Source organism: Telmatherina bonti (genome assembly GCF_933228915.1).
Source record: "Telmatherina bonti genome assembly, chromosome: 17".
Classification (NCBI taxonomy): domain Eukaryota; kingdom Metazoa; phylum Chordata; class Actinopteri; order Atheriniformes; family Telmatherinidae; genus Telmatherina; species Telmatherina bonti.
Window position 1 is genome coordinate 29,924,123 of NC_136615.1, and position 21,003 is coordinate 29,945,125.

The window sequence follows — 21,003 nt, forward strand, 5'->3', positions numbered from 1 at the left end:
GGAGAATGGAGACAGCAAAAACCTTCAGAATACCGGCCCTCGAGGACTGGAGTTCGACACCTGTGCCTTAGATGCTCGGTTTGCGTCTCACCTTCGTTGGGATGATTCTTCAGCAGAAGCACATTCAGAGGTTTCTCCAGAGGCTCCAGGTCCCGTCCGGGGCGGGGCAGAGGGATGGGTGCGGCAGCAGGAGATGGCGAGCGGTCCAGGCGGTCCCTGCTCCCGCTTCTTTTCATTGGATCGTTGTACCTCCTCGGGTCGCCTGTTGCGCGGTCACGTCCCCGTTCGAAGCTGTGGTCGCGCCCATGTGCTCGTCCCGGGCTGTGGCCGTCTCGACCGTAGCGCAGGTCAGGGCTGTGATTGCGGTCCAGAGCTCTCTCGCTGCGATAGCGGCGGTCTGGACTGTACTCCCGGTCCAGAGTTTGCTCACTACGGTACCTTCTGTCCGGGCTGTAGCGGTCCAGCATCTGGTCGCTCCTGTAGCGGCGATCGGGGCTGCGCTCCTTGTCCAGAACGCGACCTCTACTGCCGTCTCTTCTGTACTGCCGGTCCGGGCTGAGGTTTCTCTCTGAGCTCCTGCCTCGCTCCTGCCGGGCATAGTCGCGCTCGCGGGTTTGGTAGCCAGAATCCCCGTAGCCTCCCCCGCCTCGCTCTTTCTCCAGGCTGTGGTCACGCCCACCGCTGCGGGCGCTATACACGCTGCGGTGGTCCTGATCGTAATAATCGTCATTGTAGTCATTGTTGAAGACTCTGTCGTCGGGGGAAGAAGGTCGGTTCAGCAGGTTGACAGGAACCTTCCTGGGCCTCTTGACGGTCTGAGTTTGTTCACAAAGATTCAGAAGAAATCAATGCAAGATGAATCTTTTATACTTTATAAATAAAAACAAATGTTGCACTTACAATTTTTGCCACTTTGCCACACTTCCTGAGGGTCTGGACCGCGACGGCGTGGGTGGCCCCCTCCATGGGTATGGCGTTCACCTGCACAACTCTGTCCTTCTCACTGGACACAAACACACTGACATGAGCTAAACTAACAGCAGAAACCTGGTTTATTGTGCTTTGGGTGAAAACTCACAACAGCAATCCATCACCAGGCCCTCCTTGCAGGACGTCCGACACCACAATGGACGTCTCACCAGTCTCTTCATTCGGGTTGTCTCGACCTCCAGACACGGCGATGCCAAAACCCATTTTTGGATCCTGTGAAAAAGGAGGGAAAACATAAGGAATCTAGTTGGAGTGAAGCAGTTCGGCACATATAGAGCGCCGTAAAAACATAAGAGACCACTGGAAACCGATCACTTCATCAGGTTTCATCGTTAACAGGTGCAGGTACGGTCAACTGAACAAGTTTCCAGATAAAACTGTTGTTCTTTACAGAAGAACTTGAAAGGAAATGACTGGATGTCAAAATAAAGGGGTAGCAGTGGCTCAGGTGGTAGAGCTGGCCGTCCTGTGACCAGGAGGTCTGCGGATCAAATGCTGCTCCCCTTTGCTGTCCCTCCAAAGGCAACAAAAGCCGGTCACTAGTAGAGCATTGCATCTGGCAAGAAACATGTGCCCAAGTACAACTGTGCCGATGATTTGTTGTGGCAACCCCACTGGTGGCAAAAGCCAAAAGGAAAACAACTGTATTTGAAAATAAGGGAATGATCTGGTGCTTGCAGAACTTGATTAAAAAAAAAAAAAAAAAAACTGATAATATTTTGAGTGAATAGTATTCAGAATCGATTATTGCATTTGTAATCACGGCTCTCCAACAGCTTCACGTCACTGTTGGGAAACTTTCTATCGCTCTTTCTGCAGAAGAATCAAATGGCTCAGCTTTACTTGATGGTTTGCGACCATCCAGCTTCCTTTTTTCAAAAGGAAAACATTTTTCTGCTCGTCTGGGTTGGAAAATACAGACTTAGCAGAAGTAAGCCAATATTTATCCAGGATAACTTTGTTTTTGGCGCCCTGCGATGGACTGGTGAGCTGTCCAGGGTGTACCCTGCCTTTCGCTCAAAGCCTGCTGGGTTAGGATAATGGGTGAACTTTATAATGCCAAAAACAAACACCACCCATCTCACCCATCAAACCAGACACCATCCTAGCTGGTGTCTGGTTTGTAGACCAGTCCATGTCTCCGCCTAACCATGAGACAACTGGTTGTTGGACAAAACTGAAAATTGGACTCAAGAGTAGACAGTTTTACTCCAGTCCTCTACAGTTCAGTGTCACAGCTGTGGTGGAGGGGTGGACCCAAAGGCAGGGTACGGAGGCAGGATGAAGACGTTTTAATACAGAAAACTTAACACAACAGTAAACAAACACAAAGGACCAGCAATGGGAACAGAAACCAAGGGGTATAAATACTGGGAAACCAAACAAGACACAGGTGTAAAGAATCGACCAATGAGTCCAGGTGCAGCTAATGAACAGGAACAAAGGCTAAACAAGAAACAAGACACAAGGGAACTAAACAAGGAAGAGTACCAACTAAAACAGGAAAACAAATGGAACCAGCGAGAGGATTTGTGAAGCGCTGGATGCTGCAGGTTTAAAGCCTGGATCCGATGCCATGCGTCGCTCCTTTGTGATTTGCTAATTACAACATTTTGAATCAAAATCTTGATTAAGTGACGATAAATCGTTTAGCTCCACGTTGGCCTCGGTCAGATGGTTGTAGCCAGCAGAACCTTTCTATTGCAAAGTTTGGTTGAGGACAGATAATCTGAGCTCGCCGTGACTGGTTATGGATTACAGCAACCTGATTGGTTCTTCAGAAGGCATGTCAAATGTGGGACAATGGTTTTTACTCGTCCATCTGACTTATAGTTTCAGACTTGCCGAATTAATCCATGCATGCAGATTTTATTTGTACCCGTGTTAGTTGTTACAAAATGCACGTCTCAATTAGCTCCCACAGTATTAAACTTTTTCATGCGTGAATTAATAAAAGAAACAATGCAACATTTTTTTTTTTTTTTTTTTTAAATACAGTATTTTACCTCTACGGAATAATACCTTTGTTTATTTGTGATATTTAGAATTTATCATGATTTACGATTTATTTTATTGTATTCTATAATATCTATAAGATAATATATAATCATAATTATATTGTGTACATCTTCTATAAAATATAGCTGTATATATTTTTTTTATTTATCATTGCGTAATTACATTACGTTCAATTATATCATATTTTTTTACTCTCCAATGAGTGGAAACTTATTGGATGACTCACTAACATCCACTGGAGTGGTGTATTTACAAAAATACCATCCTCATTCATGAATATGCAAGAAAAAAGCATGTAAATAGGTGTCCACTACAGGGCTACTATGCATGAAAGGGTAAACACACACTCTGATTCGGTTTGTTTCACACTGACAAAGGCGTTTTATGGCTTTTTCATTCATCGGTTTCCAACCGTTCTCACCGTCCATGCCACTCCACTCTCAGTTCGCCTCCATGTTTCTCCTCATGTCAGCCTGCAGTTCTGCAGAGATGACTTTGCAGGACGGATTTTATTTTGGGTGATAATATTCAGATGCTGATTTAAGTATTCTGGTCATATTCCAGAGTTGAACGCAGGTCTTCATCATGTCAGCAGTGATTCTTCATTAGCATTCATCTGCACTTCACTTTTCCTTTTTTTTACAAATAATCCTCATTCTGACGGCTTCTCGCTTCTTTAGAAATAAATTATTCTACCTGCTTCTGCTCCACTTTGCCCAGATGAGATTAAGTTAGAGATTTGATGACCCTGTCTCTTTATCCTCTCCCCTCCAGCCGTATTAAAAAAAAAAAAACAAAAAAAAAAACACAATTCACCACTTCCCTCTGTCTCTAGCAGATGGCTGTGGAGGCAGAGGGGGGGTGAAAGTCGGAGCAGACAGGCAAATACCAGAAGATGAGCGATCCTTTTTCTGCTAATACAGTAATAAAATAACCATTTAATGTTATTAAAACGTTGGAAAACCTGGATGCTGCCATAAAGTCCATTTAAAGTGACCTGAAGGTTTAATTGCAACCCGAGAACAAAGCCGTCATGAGTCAGACAACTTAAAAAAATTACTTTTTTATTAAAGTAAAATGATGAAAATCTCCAGTGTGAGGTAAAAGCAGCTTTAAAATGACCCAGAAGTGAACCAAGAAAGGCCGGATTTCAAAGTGCAGCGCGTTTCATTTTATCACTTCTCTCACACATCATTTTCACATGATATTAATTTCACAATTTTCACCTAAATATGGTTTGTATGGATAAAAGACCTGGTTTAGACCAACCATTTCACTGGTACACCTTTACTGGCCACTCACTGATGTAACAGGACTGTTTTTGTTGCAGAATCATCTGCTGCTGGAGGAAATTACGGCTTCTAACAGTAAGTGGATTTGCAAGTGGTCTGGATTTGCTGGATCTATAGTAGGGGTGGGAAAATCAAATTTAAAAATAGAATATTGGGATTTTTTGCGTCACAATTTTAAAGTTGATTTTTTTTTTTTCAAGTAAAAAAAAAACCATTCTAAATTTTTTGTCATTTTTATTGTTTTAACCTTCATCACACTACATGAAAAAATAATTTTTTCCTTATAAAACTGCAATATTTTTCACTAACAGAAAAAAAACATGCCTACCTGTTTCAAAAGCACATATCTTTGTTTATTGTTGTAATAAAGAATGAAAAAATATGTTCATAATGTCTTTTTCATTGTCTTTTGCATATATTTCTTGTAAAAAAAAAAAAAAAAAGAAAGAAAAAGTAACACACAAACAAAACTTTATTTACAGTTTTTCTTTGGAAGTTTTTACTGGTGAAGATCTGGGGTGTATTCTACCAACACGAATCGATCGTCCTGCTCTGTCCACCTTTGCATCTTTTACATGGTCCGCATATCGATTAGTCTCGCGGACAAACAGAGCAATGGTCTCTTTGTTGAAGAAGAGCTCAAACAGTTTCCCTTCAGACACATCAGTGTCTTCTAAATGTGGCACTGCAGGTTCACCAACAGCGAACTGTGTTGCTGTATTTTGGTGCATTCATGCGCCGGCAGCGTGTTGAAGGATAATTCATCTTTTTTATTGTCTTCTTGGGCGTTAAAGCAGCAAAATGACGGTCTGGCTACTGTGTTGACTTTTCTAACTGAATTCAAGAAAAACGACGAGCAAAAGAAAAGTTTTGTACATATGTTTTTTTTTTGTTTTTAATCTACAAAAATCAGCAATATTGAAAAATTGAGAGAATCGCAATTTAAATCGAACCGGCATCCAAAAAAAAATGGGAAAAGCATATCGTCACAGCCCTGATCTATAGCAATAATCGCAACCTGAAATGATTATTAACAGCAAGAATCTTTGTTATCCTAAAACAACACTGAGGAGGGTAAAGCAGTGACAGAGGCCTAGGTTGAAGTAAATAAAAATAAAATAAATCTACCAGGGTCTCTAGAGTCGAAGGGGAAACAACTTATCAAAACAAAACGGAAAAAACAACTAAATATTGAAATATCTCAGGAAGTTTGGCATTCTGAATGAAGAGCACAGCATTCATCCACAAATACGAAGAAGTGGAAGACATTTTTGTTGGAAAAATCCGATCAGTTTCTTCGTTACGCCTCGAACCATCCCAGACACGGGAACAATCTGGAAGCCACCCCCCCAGATGTTCTGGCTAAAACCTGAAGCCTTTAGGGAAGATGCGTCCCGAACTGTGCATCATTCTGGGTCACCAGATCTCCAGTAATGTTTAACCAATTCTGGGTCTACAATGAAAATATTGTTGTAAATAATTATATAAAATACTGTAAGTGGCCTGTAAAACAGAGCTGGAATGAGCTCTCCATCAGTAGATGGATGCAGTTACGGATGTTTATGCAATGGAAAAGTTGGCTTTTTTTGAAAAAAATAAAGTTTATTTTTTAAAAACATGAACAAAAGATGCTTTCCACCAGATTCAGCCTTCGCTAGTTTCCATCTGCAGCCCTTTCCAGCCTGAGGACCAAAGGACGTTCCTTTCTCAGGACATAGGAGAAATGGACGACCTTCATCTTGAAACCTGAAGACGCCGCGAACTGCTCACATCGACGGATCACAAGACATTAAAAACTCTACATTACGCTTCAGAAACATCGCACATGATCTGTCTGATCCGTCATTTAAAAGTTATTTGGATTGAGATGCAGCTGAACCTGTTTTTCCCCCAATCAGATCATAGAGGAGAAGAATTAATCCAGTTTTCTGTGTTTACTAAAAATAAAAGCAACAGATTTCTCCTCCTTATTTGTCCACATATGACCTGTGAGCAGCTTGCAGATCCCCGAGTCGGCTGCAAACTAAACGTGTGAATCGTTTTCTGGCTTTCTTTGCTGGTAACGTCATGAAGTCCAAAAGTTCCTTTCTGCCTCCATTTATATCCTCCGTCACCGTTTCTCCTTGACGTCTGAATATGATCACACTGCTCAAATACTCTGCAACCAGAGGAGATTTAATCTGTTGGTTCAAGCCTTTATTGGTAAATGGACTGCAGTAATAAAGCTCCCTGATCAAAGTGCTCTATTGTACACAGTTCTAGTTGATGCTGCTGCTCGTCGGTGTTCGACTTTAAGCTGCAGAGAATCACGATCAAACAGCACAATGAGAGTCCAGCAGGTGCTCTCAGCAGCAGAAGCAACACATTATCTGCTGGAAAACGGCAGAAGAGATGAAAAAGTGGCCGAACGGAGCCGAGTGACAGCTGGCTGCGGACGGGTTGACATGCAGGGGTCACATGTCTGCGGTAGGAGGACATTTTTTTTTTTTTTTTTTGCACTAAATCTGCTTTTCCAGCTTCAGCGAGCTGCAGGAGAGACAATGAGCTCATCAGGGTGATTACCTCAGCTCAACTGGTTTCTGCTCACACAGTCGCACACGTGACTTTAACAGCATCAGACCTGGATTTGGATTTTGGGCTGGCGATGAGATGTGGTGCAGATTCCACATGTTTAAAGTCAAGAGGATGTTAAAGCACGTCAGTGGAGACGTGGCGGCTCCAACCGTCTTCATCAGGTTACGATGAAGCTGTTTTTAACCATGGAAAGCTGATGATAAATGTCACGGTTGATGGAACGACTCCTCGGTCTGAGCAAAGATGTTTGTTTCTCTTAAGTGAATAAAATGATCATTTATCTCACTTATGAGCTTCTGCAGGTACAGAAATACAGAATATTTATACAAGCTGCAGAAAATGTCACATTTTACTCTACAAAAAAACTTATTTTTGCCTTTTTTTTTTTTTTACTTGTCTAACTTCTAGATGCTAAACTTCTATGAGGATAAAACTTATTAACTTTTCCTTTTATACATTATTTTATTTGAGATTTTTGACTGGAAATTGTTAAAAAAAAAAAATATCTGCCCTTGTGACTTTGGTGCCTTGATGTTTCAATATTTTTTAACTTTTTAATGTTGGCACTTTGTTGGCACAAATTTTTTTTTAAAATTTTTCTTCTTTCTTTTTTTTTTTAACAATAAGAAAAAGAACTAAAATTTTTTTAAACAAATGGTTTAGATAATAGTTTATAATTTAGTAAAAATAGTTAATTGGTCAAAACTAAAGCAGTTGTGAGACTACGATGACTTATTTTAAGTATTCTGAAGATAAACTAAGAGAAAACACGGTAGGTTTATTTTAGTATTTTTCCTCACAAGATTTATTATTATCACTGAGAAATTTATTCTAAAAAATAAAGGTTTTAATGGATAATCTAAAGAATTAATATATAATAAATCTAATAATTCATTTAATTTTTTTAAATTAAAATAAAGGACATCTAAAATCTGGTGGCTTTCCATTTCCCTCTGCTGTCTTAACACACAAAAATATTGGTTTAAAAGCTCTGCAGAGCGTTGGGGCCAACAGCTCAATGTTTTTACGTTTGGGTTGGGTGTGCAGGTGCAGGAGGACTCACCCGGTGCAGGGTCACCGTGTACTGCTCCCACACTGTCTCCTCCATGACTGGGTTCTGCAGAGAGAAAAGGAAAAGATTACTATGGGTGGTCTCATTTCTCAGAACAGATTAACAATGTATTATGTGATGTAACAACAAAGCCTGTTCATTAGCCTATGCTTTTGTTACACAACCAGGAACCACAGGAACAATGACAGGTCTCTGGTGGGCTGCAAACGGCAAGTCTGTCAGTATAAACTTTTTGTTTTGCTCATTAAATATTCATTTGAACACTGAAACGTCATCAGCCTTCTTTTAAAAAAAAAAGAAAAAAGAAAAAGTGTTTTAAATAATCCAGGATGAAAGCGCATCTTTGTTTCATGAAGCCGACAAGTTGCACGAAGCAGAACCTGCTAAAAGTAGTTTGTTCACAGATGACTAAAGCGAAAAGTCCTCCTGCATGAAAATCAATGCAAAAGAAAAGAAAAAAAAAGGTTTCTTTCATCTTCACAAAACTCCTGATGTCATCCTCCGTCCTTTGAAAAATGAAGTCATTTTAATACCAAATAATCTCTTTTCCAACACTTCAAAGCATTTCTACATCCCACATTTCAAACAAAACTAAATACAGCTCAAACAAAAAGGGTCCATTACAGTGCCAGTCGGGTCCAGCTGCCCGGCCAAGACCCAGATCTGATCAAATCTGCGCGACGGTAGCAGAATCTCACTCACGAGTCCCTGCAGGATGCGGATGGTCTTGACCGCGTGGGCCCATTTCCTGTGCAGGCTGAGGACGGTCTTCATTGCCGGGGCGCTCTTAGTTTTTTCTCCCTATCTCCGTCTGTCCCTGCTCACCGCCAGCGGTGCTCTGGCAGGCTGATGTGCGCCACAGCCTCCTCCATGGCCACAGCTGCACAACCACCAGCAGCTCTCTCCCTGCATCTGCCCGCCTAACTGCCTTTGACGTAAGAGGGATTCTGCTGGCCTACATTCAGCACAAATCCCACCGTCTGCAGGAAGTGTAAACATGCAGACGCACCGAGTCCTGCGCAGCCACGCTCTGATTAAACGTTTACATGTTCTACAAATACAACAAAACATGCGGTTTGTTCTGGGTTTCTCCGTCTGCTTGGCGCTGAAAATCCATCTGCTGCGCCGCGGACGTTTAAAACCCTGAAAGCAACAAGATCAGAGTTCAGATCTGAGTTTGTACAACAATGAAGGTTTCTTCTGATGTGGGTTTTTGGGATAATTAGATTGGAAAATGAAGTGCTGAGACGTCAGGCTCAGGCTTAGTGAAACAAGGGCATGAGTGGTGCTGGCAGCACACCCATCATAACCCATTTTTTTTTATCTTCTGAACAACATGGGGAAACATTGGGACCAGTGCCAGGAGCAGACTGCAGAGCGCCAGCAGGGCTGTGCACACTGGAAAACACTGAATATTTCCAAAACAATTGCAACTAAGTGTCACAAAAACACCCCACAAGAGAAAAAATACAAGGCAGGAGAAAATATTAACTCATGAAAATAAAAGAAATCATTTTGAATAACGCTTTGCACAAGGCCAAAACAGTTTAGCCCAGTCTGTCTCCTTGTTCTGTGCGATATGACTGTGATGGCTACTCGCAGGCAGGCCTCCTGGATAAGTCGTAGTCTCCTGAGTGTGGACCATTACATAACAAAGCACAAACATTTCCACTAATGAGGAGAGAGACTGAAATACTGGGTCATACTCGCAGGATGTGACTTAGAAAAACAATTCTTTAAAGGCAAAACCTCAGGAAGCTGCAGAAAAACGAGCCTTGTTTACGTGATAAAACATGCGAGCGTCGGATTCGGGTGGAAACTGACTGGAAAGGTAGTCACGGATGTAGATTATATTTCCACACGTTTAATCCTTTACATCATTGTTTAATTCAGCGCCGTTTCCCTGACAAACAGAACAGGGGAGCAAATGAGGCGTTTTTTGTTTTTTCTTCTTCATTTAAGAGATTATAAACACATCCATGTCCTCAGATCAGGCTGAAAAACGTTTCAGCTCCATTTGTCGTCCATCAAGTAATTTGATATTTAAATAACCTTTTCAGCTGCAAATCTCCATTTCTGAAAAGTCAGAGTAGGGCTGCTCGATTATGACAAAATTTATAATCATGATTATTTTGACTGAAATTGAGATCTTGATAATTTAACACAATTATCCAGTATTTATAAACAACGCTGTGCGTCATGGTGTTCCTGACTCCGTCTCGTGCATTATAACCGTCTAATGCACGGCTCAGAGTTGTTTAATCCGCTTTTACCGTTTATATAGGAACTATTTTACGTTGGCCTCGATGTACGTTTTATACCAAACAACCGCTGTCAGGCGTTTCTCTCATTCTCCTGTTAAAAGACAGCTGATCTGAACCAGCTGGTTAACGCGTTGCTATGGCAACGCCACCTGACGGAGGGATATTACAGTGTTTAACTTGCTGAACTATGTATAGGAAAATAATGCAGCCAGTTGTCACTGACAATGGTATAAACTATGTTTAGGTGAACTTCCACAACCTACTGCAGTTATTCTACATTGACCTGCAGCCGGAGCCGACTGAGACTGGCCGCCTGGGAGTGCTTTAGGACGGGAGAGGCTCCCGCTGCTCTTTCCTTACAGTAACTGCAGAACAATATGTGTCTTCAAGTCAGTCGCCAAAACACCAGAAACGTCTCTAATAACTCCAGTAAAAGTTGCTAGATTTGTCGCTTTTAACAAAAAAAGTTGCCAGATTTAGCGAGAAAGTCGCCAAGTTGGCAACAGTGTCTGAATGAAAGCGGCTGTGGGAGGAGTTTACAGCACAGCGCTGCAATGCCAGAGATGCTCGATTAGCAGCTGAAGACAGCAGGAGAGGAAACTGCAAAGAGAAAAATAATCACACCCTTTTATTTCGATGATCATTGAAAACCAAGATCGAAACTGAGATTACAAACCGATTAAATTAAAGCAAAAGCCCACGTGGTTTTCCGACTCAACCATAAACTACACATCAGTGTGAACATTTCTCTCCCCTGAATAACATGCTACACATCTAAGAAAGCTGAAAGAAAAAAAAACAAAAAAAAAAACAAGTCAGTGTGAAAAAAGAGAATAAAAACAGAAATCCAGATGCTGAGTTTTAAAACATTATGCAGAAAACTTAAATAAACGAATAAATACAAAGTAAAGACAGATTTTTCATTCCGAATCTTAACAACTCGAGTTGTTTACAAAAGAAAAAAAAAAAAAATCAGGGTATTAAACATAAACTGTGTATAAAAGATGGGCGTAGACTCCGTGTCGTCTCACCCGTAAAATACAAATATGGGCAAAGAGGTGGAGCTGAGTGGGGGGCTGTGAGCATCATGGTGGATGATTGACATCGAACGAACTCCAAGCTGAGTTAAGAGCTAACCCAGAGCTGGCTAACCAGCTAATGGAGGGAAGGTGGGCTAAAGCTAAGTCACGCTGTTAACCAGCTAAAACCCGCGGTTTTTCTACATTCCTCCTCCTTGCAACGGGATATCGGGTACCTGTCAATCAAAAGGACACGCACCTAAATATGCCTAATCTGCAAATAAATGCTGAAAGACGTGAAAAGGTTCATCACATTTTGCTACGTTTACACAACAGGCAAAAAGCTAGCTTAGCGGTTTGATAACACCGAGGCTAACAGAGCGGGTTTTACATCCACACTGATCTTTCATCAGAGTCCGACCAGGAAATTCTTCACCTAGGTGGATTTGGGTCCTTCCTCTGGAGCGACCACTTTCCTGCTTTCTCCTTCTGGAATCCACCGACACCATTTTCACCTCTTTGCCTCATTCAGACACAACAAACTTTGATTGGAAGGAGGAAGGAAAAGTAGCAGAAAGCAGAGCCATTGTGTTTACAGAGGGGGGCGGTGGGAGGGCGTGAAGAAAAGCGTCTCAGGTCACATGACCCCATAAGAGACGGATCCGCTCCTGCAAGGTTACAATGTCTGGTTTCTGAAGAGGGCACCCCCCCCTCGGAGCACGTCAAGATCTGTACACTGACCCCAGATATCATCCATTATCACTCAGATGAGACTCATGTTACCATGAGTAACTTTTACACCCCTTATATCCCTTTAATATGTAATAAGCTTAATGCAATGATCTGCAAAGTATTTACTCTCAATGTTTCACTGAAAACACCCCAAATACAGAATAGATGAAAAAACTGAATTCTGTGATGTTTTTCTCTTTTCATAAATAAAAAAATGCAGGCTGGTTTTAACAATCAGAGGCAAATAACTCGAGACAGACTGAAAAAAGTCAGAAAATATGCAGTGGCGTCATAAAGCATCAGTCTTTCAGAAGTAAAGACAGTCAGGTTCACAGCTCTGATACGCTGATACGTTCAATAATTACAGTAATATTGATAAGATTATGGCTTTTTATCCTCTGCAGTATATAGAATAAAAACTCAAGAACAAAGCTAAAACCACCATGAAATGGCGTAAATCTCACGTCCTTATTCAGTAGTTTATTAACAACAAAGCATAAATCTGAAGTGAAAATATCCCACATTCAGAAAGCAACCATTAGTGACACAATTTATTGCTAAAAAAAACAACAACAAATATGTGTTTGGATGCAGATACACACACCTCCATCTATGGACCTTGACTCATTTCAGATATTATTGGAAAACTGTTCTGGGATCTGGCAACCCCAAAATAAAAACACATCTGATGCAAAACTTACACTTTGGAGCCAAAGTCAACATCAGTGACGATATGATGGGACATCAGGTCGCGCATGAGAAAGTCTCATTCCTGCTAAATCATGTTAAGGTTTCAGAGGAACAAACCATCATAATGGCTACGGTTACATGATGTTTTTTAAGAGGGAATTAAATCATTCCAAATAAACTGATTCTCCTACAAGTTTACATGAAAATAATAATTCTGAATTAAGGTTTACATGAAACACATCCTTATTAATTCCTCTTTAAAGCGGCGGGTTGGGAAGGGTTCTGATTGGACAGAGGGTGAACGTGACGTATGACGTATACCGGAAATAAACAAAGTTGGCTCCCTGCTTCTCGTCTTTTCAGTTGTAACTTGTAAAAACTACATAATAAGCACCAGTTTCGCCGCTATTTTTATTATAAATGTGAAGCATCAGCTCAACACCAGCATACTACTTCACTTTTAGCAGCAACTGAGAAGGAGAAGAAAGATAGACCACCGAACACGGGAGGCAAAACAACGCGCGTCATCGGGACAGGACGAGGTAACGAGCATGCTCAGAACGACCTGAATTAACTTAGAGCGCAATGAAGGTTTACATGACAGAGGAATTAAATAGTTCGCAATTAAAATTGTGAATAAACCAGACACTTACATCGGAATATGTTAAAATTCCTATAGAAATTAGCATTAGGAATTAGGTGTTTACATGGTCGTTTTTCATCAGTTTGAAGCAGAATTAACTTTTATTCGGAATTAAAATTCTCATCTAAACGTAGCAAATGAGACGACAGTAAACCAGGGGTGGGCATTTCCAGTCCTTGGAGGTTGCAGTTCCGTAAGTGTTCAGAGTTTCCCTGCTGCAACACACTTGACGCACATCAAATCTAATTAGCGGACTGGTACGGAGTAGGGTTGCACAATTAACTGCGTTTTGCTCGTGATCACGATTTTGGTGGCCATAATTAAATAAACCTGATAATCAATATATTTACAATCAAAACAGGAGCTCTGCTGCATGTGTCTGATCACTCAGGTTCTCAACCAGTAGTCTGCCCACCACCAGGAGGCAAACGCGTGGTGAAGGCTTCATTTAGCTGCCTAAATACCAAGCGCGCACACCTTTTACCCGCAGACAGTTCAGTATCGTTGGATTGGTCAGACATTTGAGGTGGGCGTGGTTAACACAGAAAAAGCATGAAGCGGTAAGATGCAGCTTTCGCATTTTTCCTGTTGCAGGTAAAACGGATTGTTTTGGTTAAACAGCTGATCGAGGTGCTAAAAAAATACCAACATTTTTACAACACATGGAGTTAAAATACACAAACCCCACCGCGTGCACAACCTGCTCTGCTGTGGACAAAGTTGCTCGTTAAATATGATATAAGCAGCTTCATTGCACAAAAAGCAGACATCACCGCCCGTATTGAAGCTTCAGCTGAAGCTTCTTGCGGAGGATGTAACAAGTTTCAGACTGATGACAGCTAGTCATTTCGAGAATGGAAAATACAGCTGCATCAAAACACTGCATAAGAAATATGAGAACCCTTCATGTAATTATTTCTCTAAAGGGGCGTTGCCTGCGCTGTATGAACAACGTATATAATCCATTATAAATTCATTTTTATTGTTATTATTAATCTTTTTACTTGTCTTCTTGGGCATTATAGCAGCAGAATGATGGACTGGCTACTGTGTTTTTTCCTAATTGAAATGAATAAAAATGACGAGTAAAAACAGACAGAAAGCATATCGTCACTGCCCTACTATACATTTTGTAATCAAGAACAATAAGAAATATAGTCAGTCCCCTCAGTTTACTGTAAATCTGTAAAAACTCTGACCAACCCAAATGTTCAGACCCAAATGGAGTTGTATATTTCTTGTATTTTGTAAGTTTCTTCTCCCCTAATCCCCCTCCTGCAGCGCATACCTGATAGCCACACCCTGCATATAAACAGCGTGTGAGGATGAAAATACAAAGTAGTAAAGAAGAAACTTGGAAGGATTTCTCAGACTCTGTTTATTTGCCTCCTCCTGCTAAACAACTGAGAAAGAGAAAATTGTTGGTGGGAAAAGTTGCAAATAAAAAAAAGCCTTAGATCACGCAAGGAGCAAAACCAGGAGGAGCCAAGACAGGGTGCTATTTACAGATCTTGCCAGCTCTCCAACATTACCTACCTCAGCTAGTGCAGCTCTCTGCACCACTCTGCTAATCAGTCATTGATATGAGTCAGCAGGGATACTCCTAACACTTGTAGGACTGCACCCCGGAGGACCGGAAATGCCCACCCCTGGTCTAAGCTCATAAACATTACAAAGTACAGTTTAAAGATTACAGGCATAAAAATAAACATGACACAAACAGAATATTTAGATAACACTACGTAAACATACAGATGCAATCAAGTCAGTTTTGTTGTTTCTCCCGGGAATATCCAAAACTACTCACCAACAAATCCCCATCCCTTCTACTATTTATTATATGAAGGTTTGGTTGGATTTGGTGTAATAATAAGGAAAAAAATTAAAATAAACTGTCATCTTAAATTATTAAACCCCTAAAAGTGACAAATTTGGTTGAGTTGAGCAAGTCTTATGTTATTCAAGTGGTTTATTTCAAATAAAAGTATCTGTAATTGATGTAGGATGATTTTATAGCAGTGATTTGAGCCTTGAAGGTCACCAGATGGTGCAAATGCATCAGTTTAAGACATGAGAGATAAAAAAAAAAAGACAGTGGATTGAAAAAAATGGCTAAGAAAAAAAAAATCATACCACTAGTCATAACAAAGCCTAAATAATGAGTAAATACAAAACAAAAAACCTGATAGAAATGTGCCCTAATGCCTAAAAGTTGACAGAAAGCCTTCATCAACCAGCCTGCATGTAAACCTGCGTGGAGACAAAGGTTGATCAATCATGCCCTCTACTGGCAGGATGGCGACATTACACCGCTTAAACTGGGAAAATAAATAAACAGGCAAACAAAGTAATTACTGCGAGACTGCTGGTTTTAGACTGGGAATGGACTGGGAATGGCTGACTGTTCCCAGATGACAAGGATTTATCATTTAGAGAAAAAACAAAACAAAACAAAAAATAACAACAAGACAATAAAACCCAACAGACGATCAGCTTTTTGTGAGAATGAGACAAAAAAAAAAAATCATAAATAAAAGCCAAACGGTTCTTATAAAGAGTAAAAAATAATTTTAAAGCAGATTTTTATTAACTTTTATTCCGTTTTCCCCCCCTAATTAAAACATTGATATAATCGACGGCGACAGCAGCAGCAGGTGCGGCAGGATGCAACAGGCTTCAGCAGGGATTCATGGAAACTCTCCAACACCCGTCTTTCTCCCCATTAACACACACACACACACACACACACACACACACACACACAAAACTCCACTAAAACCAGCATGTGTTTCACAAACATTTCCATCTATCCCAGCCCTTTGAAACAAGACAACATGAACGCATACTTACGGTGAAATAGTGAGTAGCGTATCTGCTCAAAGAGAGCAGGCCCCCTCCGTTCACTGGCATCACGCACTTTGAACTGTCCCGGACTGGTACCAAAGATTTCACCCAAACAGACACAACTTCAGCGCTTCCGGTGCGTCAGACAAACTTATCACGTAACCAATAAAACAAAGTTTTTAAAAAAATAAGTAAAAAAAATTTTTTTAAGACTTTACTGACTCACTTTATATGACGCACTTTGGTCCCTTAATACATTAACATTAAACATCCGGGCAAAAATTAGCGCCGAGCAGCTCCTAGCTTGGTCAGATTATACCAAGTTTCAGCACGGGGGGGAATCATCTACAGCAACAACCACAAATCACAGTTTTGTCCAACAACACCTTATCATTTTTATACTAAGTAGTTGAATAAATGCCACCGTTAATACTGAGATAATAACAGTGTATATGTAGTTTCATAGCAGGGTGGAAGTTTTGATACAGATTAAATGGATCCGTCCAGAATTCCCATTGATTTTTAGTGAGCCTGCTGTGAAGCTCTGAGACGGAACAAAAACAACAATATGACGGAGAAAAACAAAAAGAGCAACCTAGCATTTCAGTCTATTTCTGGGAAGATTAAAATACATGACTCATAACCGACAGCAGCAGCTTTTTAAAAAGGCAAAAATAATGTAGATTCAGTGTGGGTAAAATAAAGCACTTTGAGCAAAGAGATAAGAAAAAGACAGGAAAAGTTTATCTTAAATAGGAAAACGTTCCTTGATTGCTGCCACAAATTAAAGCTTGACTAAATCCACTGTTTTATGACCAACTTATGTTAAAATATGTTTAAAAACTGAGAAGACTGTATAAAAACAGCATTAAATCAAATGCACACAGTGGATGAGCTTCAGCTATTACTGTGTAAAAAATAGTTAAGACACCATAAAAGTCAAGAGAATTACGGGAAATTATTACATAATAACCTACTGGAAACTGTCCAGTATCTCCAATATGACATGAAACATTTGTTTTCACGTCCTTGAGTGTTACCGAAGAGTCTGACCACACCTTTGACTACCTCGACAGCAACAAATTGCATAAAATGACAACATATTCTCTGAACAATGAGTCAACGCAGTAAAACCAGCACATTCCCACATTCCACATCCACTAGAAAACTGCTAAGTTGGCCTTAAAATAGGCCATCCTCATGCAAAACAGCCCTGCTGACCTGAATATTTTGTGTGTCCAAGTCATTAAAACAATGAAGCTTTCTGGATGCAACATGTTTCTGTGGTTAATCATCATCCCGGACGCATGAAAGGGTCACTGCAGTGTGGCTGCACTCAGATAAAGAAGTCTGGGAAACTGAGTCACTGAACTTTAAAAATAATCACCCCGAAGCAGTTTTACTCACGATTTCCCAACTATTTTTAGAATTTCATTGCATTTTTAATGATGAATATGATGCTCATTTGAGCTCATTTGAGTTCAACCCGGCTGTTTTATTTGACAATCTTCATCGCTCCGGTACATGTAAAAAGGCTGATTGTACTGCATGATTCACAGGAAAAAAAAGCAGACTGTGTGAGAATTCATCCAACTATCTCTGTGGGAGATCATCATCCATATATGTCCAGCTTTACCAGATGAGGCTGCTGTGGTTTTATTACAGCAAAGTCTGGAAATGTCACTACAAGTAAACACAGTCTTCATTTTAGTGTATTTCTGCCACATTTAGCTCCCCTAGTGAGAGGACCTACAGTGAATTTACCTGCATAAACAGACTGAAACATACAACAACTTAAAATATACATAAACTTATATCACTATATATAAATATGTACTTAAATGACTAAGTTTTGACATAATGATTTATCACTAAGAACAACTGAGCCCATCGCAGTGTGGTCAAAAGCAAACAGTAGTTATTTGACTTTAATGTTTAACATTTGCATGTATTTTAACATGTGAAATCCTTGTAATAGTGTCAGAAAAACACCTAAAACACACATAACCTGAGTAAATGAAGAATTCCTCCACAACAGCGAGGCTGACATGAATGCTGCAGGGCATCTACAGACATGTAGAGACATCAGAGACATCTTTTCAGCGTCAAAAATGTTCTGTGTTTCTATGCTTGAATAAACTGGATGATAAACGTGAAATTTTGATCCCCACCTGTTGGTTTTCCCCTCTTTTATAGAAGACCATACTAACAAGGATTCAATGCACATACATGCTATTAATCACCTTTAGCAACAAAAATAATTTCTAAACATTAAATGTTTGCACCAAAACACACTTTTACTCTTGTTTTGTGGGCATTAAAGGTATAAACGGACCCTGGTCCTGCTTGACTGTTACGTTTTTTTATTAAAGCAGGTGATTACGTGTCTTTTTTCAGCCTTTGTAAAGTTTATATGGGACTACAAGAAATAAAAGATGGGTTTTTGTCTTTAAAAAAAAAAAAAAATGGCATCCTATTATATTCCAAAGTTTTCCAGAAATCTTTTTTCCTTTCTCCTGGACATTACGGGTCTAAATAACAAATAATTCAATGTAAAAAGCCTGAATTAAAGCAAAAGCAAAATGGAAGGTCAAGTATTATTGAGCCTTGGTGCCTTTTAAAACCATTAGAAGTTTATTTTAAGGAATGCCCCTTGAGATGTACCATCTCGTTTTCGAGGGGGTCCAAAAACCTAAAACAATACATTATAAAATCAACAATTACACAAATTATACACAAAACAATATTTAAGATACAGACAAAACAAGACAAACTTGCTCACTTCTACAAGGTGAGCGTAGGAGTTAAACTCATTAAACTTATTCTGGATTAGATCAATAACGTTCTTTATAAATATCAGAAAGTAAAAACTAGAAGAAAGCGCCGTGAACCAAGCCAGATGCTGAAGATGCTGAAACTCCAGACGTATGTGCTGCTAACAGAGAAAGTTGCACGTCTGCTTGCATCAGTCTCACCTGAACAGGTTTTATTGTGCTCGGCTGTAATAACATGCTAACATGCTGTTAGAACTCCGCACAGCAGCTAATTCCACACCCTAAACACACCCACGCTCCCACTCCAGCACCTGTTTGCAAACCATCTGGCTCACATGATACTTTTACTTGCACTGCTATTTTCAGGTCTGTTAGCTTAGCAGCTAGCAGTGAATTCCCTCCCATTTCTGCCTCCCTCTCTCCCTCCTGCCCATCAACGTCTAGAGCTTCAGTCCCTCCTTTAGCAACAATCAGACTTTTAATAAGTGTTTTATCTTGGTGCATTAGAGGGAAGGTTAACTCAACTGGAAGCTTTAGAAAGTGCCAGAGGCCTGAGAATTTGGGCTTTTAAAGGCCTGAGTGTTTCTCTGGGTGGAAAGCACGGCGGGAGGGAAGAAAAAAACAAAAACAGAACAAAAACATACCATCATGATAGCGGAGCAGCTTCTGGACGAGAGGCGGCGAAGATACAAGTACTGGGCTTCTCTGGACCAGCAGAACTTGCGGCTGGACTTGAGCAGGTCAGTGCTGGTCTGGTCAGAGCACGCCTGGTCCCTGTGCACAGAAGACAAACCAGACTGTAAATCGTCGCTAAACCCTGCAATTATACGTTTCCTAAATGATGCGACCCGGCCGGTTCTATCAAATCAGCTCTATACAAATCGTTTCTATAATGCATGCTGCCGTCTTCAAAGTTTAATCTGCAGAGGGGTTCTGAAATATTTAAAGGGCACGTCTCAGCGGTCATGTTGTCAAGTGTCAACTCTTCAACACAAAGTCTGGGGGGTTTGAGACACATGGGCATTCGCCAGGCAGAGCGGCTATTTTTAGAAGCCATGAAAATGAGTTGGACTCTTTAAAACTTGCTGGAGTTGTGTAATCCCCGATTCAAGCCTGCGTCCACTTTCATTATCACTTTCTATGGTAATCTGTTACTTAATTCACAAGTGATGCTAGATGAGAGATTATGCACTTCTGCAGAGATTAAAGGATCTTCAATCTGATGGAAAAGCTAAAAAACTGTACATGAGGCATCTTAACCACACAAGGATCAGAGAAGAGATGAAGCTTCAAACATTTAGGGGGGAAAAAAACAAAAAAACAAAAAACAAACAAGGCACATGTTTCTCACCCGTGTCTGGCTCGGAGTTGGACCAGACTCGCAGAAGGAGGCCAGACTCGTGCAGATGATAATCTCAAACATATTCCACAGATTATAATCTGCAGTCTCACTTTAAGAGAAGCAACTCTGACCGAATCACTGCCAACATGTGGCAAACATGTTCTCTCCCAACGCTACACAGCCTTTATTCCATCCCCCCTGCCTCCCAGTGTCATGGCAACCACTCAGTGATATGGTGCTGTAGGAGTCAGGAGAGCATGACTAAACCTGCTGCTGCGTCTGCTTCAGGCGAAGATCCCCAACCATGAGGAAGAGCTCCGTTTCTCCAGAAACACCTGGGCGAAACGCCGTCTCTGTGCAGCATTTGCACAGAGACGGCCTCTTAAAGTTCCCGTGACAACGGCAGTCGAGCGTTTTAGCGCTGTACTTGAACAAGACAGTGGCCAGGCAGTTGGAGAAGGAGCTGTCCTGACATTTACGCCTCCTTCCATTTGCCTCGGAGGTCTGGACTCGGAGCTGGGAATGACATCACGCCCATGGTGACCGCGTTGCAGCGGCGACTCGGAAACTGGAAGGATTTTCCTCACTGACCGCGCCACTATCATCCTGCTGCTAACATGACCTTATGCTGAGTTGTCTGTAGCAGCTTTAATGATGTGTGGGACTAATTTAACCCTTAAACTCCAAGAATTTTCCTCCTTTTTTAAAATTAAAATGGAAAAATACACGTTGTGGTTCAACTCTTGTC

General features: G+C 40.8%; 1 protein-coding gene across 2 annotated transcripts in view; it reads right to left on the reverse strand.

Moving 5' to 3' along the window:
• Window positions 1-16,381, reverse strand: part of tjp2a (tight junction protein 2a (zona occludens 2)) — a 38,812-nt gene extending 22,431 nt beyond the window's left edge. For both annotated transcript variants that reach the window (XM_079256604.1, XM_079256603.1), the window contains exons 1-5: window positions 16,146-16,381; window positions 7,939-7,992; window positions 1,079-1,203; window positions 901-1,003; window positions 92-815 (exon numbers count right to left, since the gene is read on the reverse strand). In XM_079256604.1, coding sequence (XP_079112730.1) covers window positions 92-815; window positions 901-1,003; window positions 1,079-1,203; window positions 7,939-7,992; window positions 16,146-16,205 — 1,066 coding nt within the window. In that variant the 5' untranslated portion in view covers window positions 16,206-16,381. The remainder of the gene's footprint in view (window positions 1-91; window positions 816-900; window positions 1,004-1,078; window positions 1,204-7,938; window positions 7,993-16,145) is intronic.
• Between the last annotated feature and the right edge of the window lie 4,622 nt (window positions 16,382-21,003).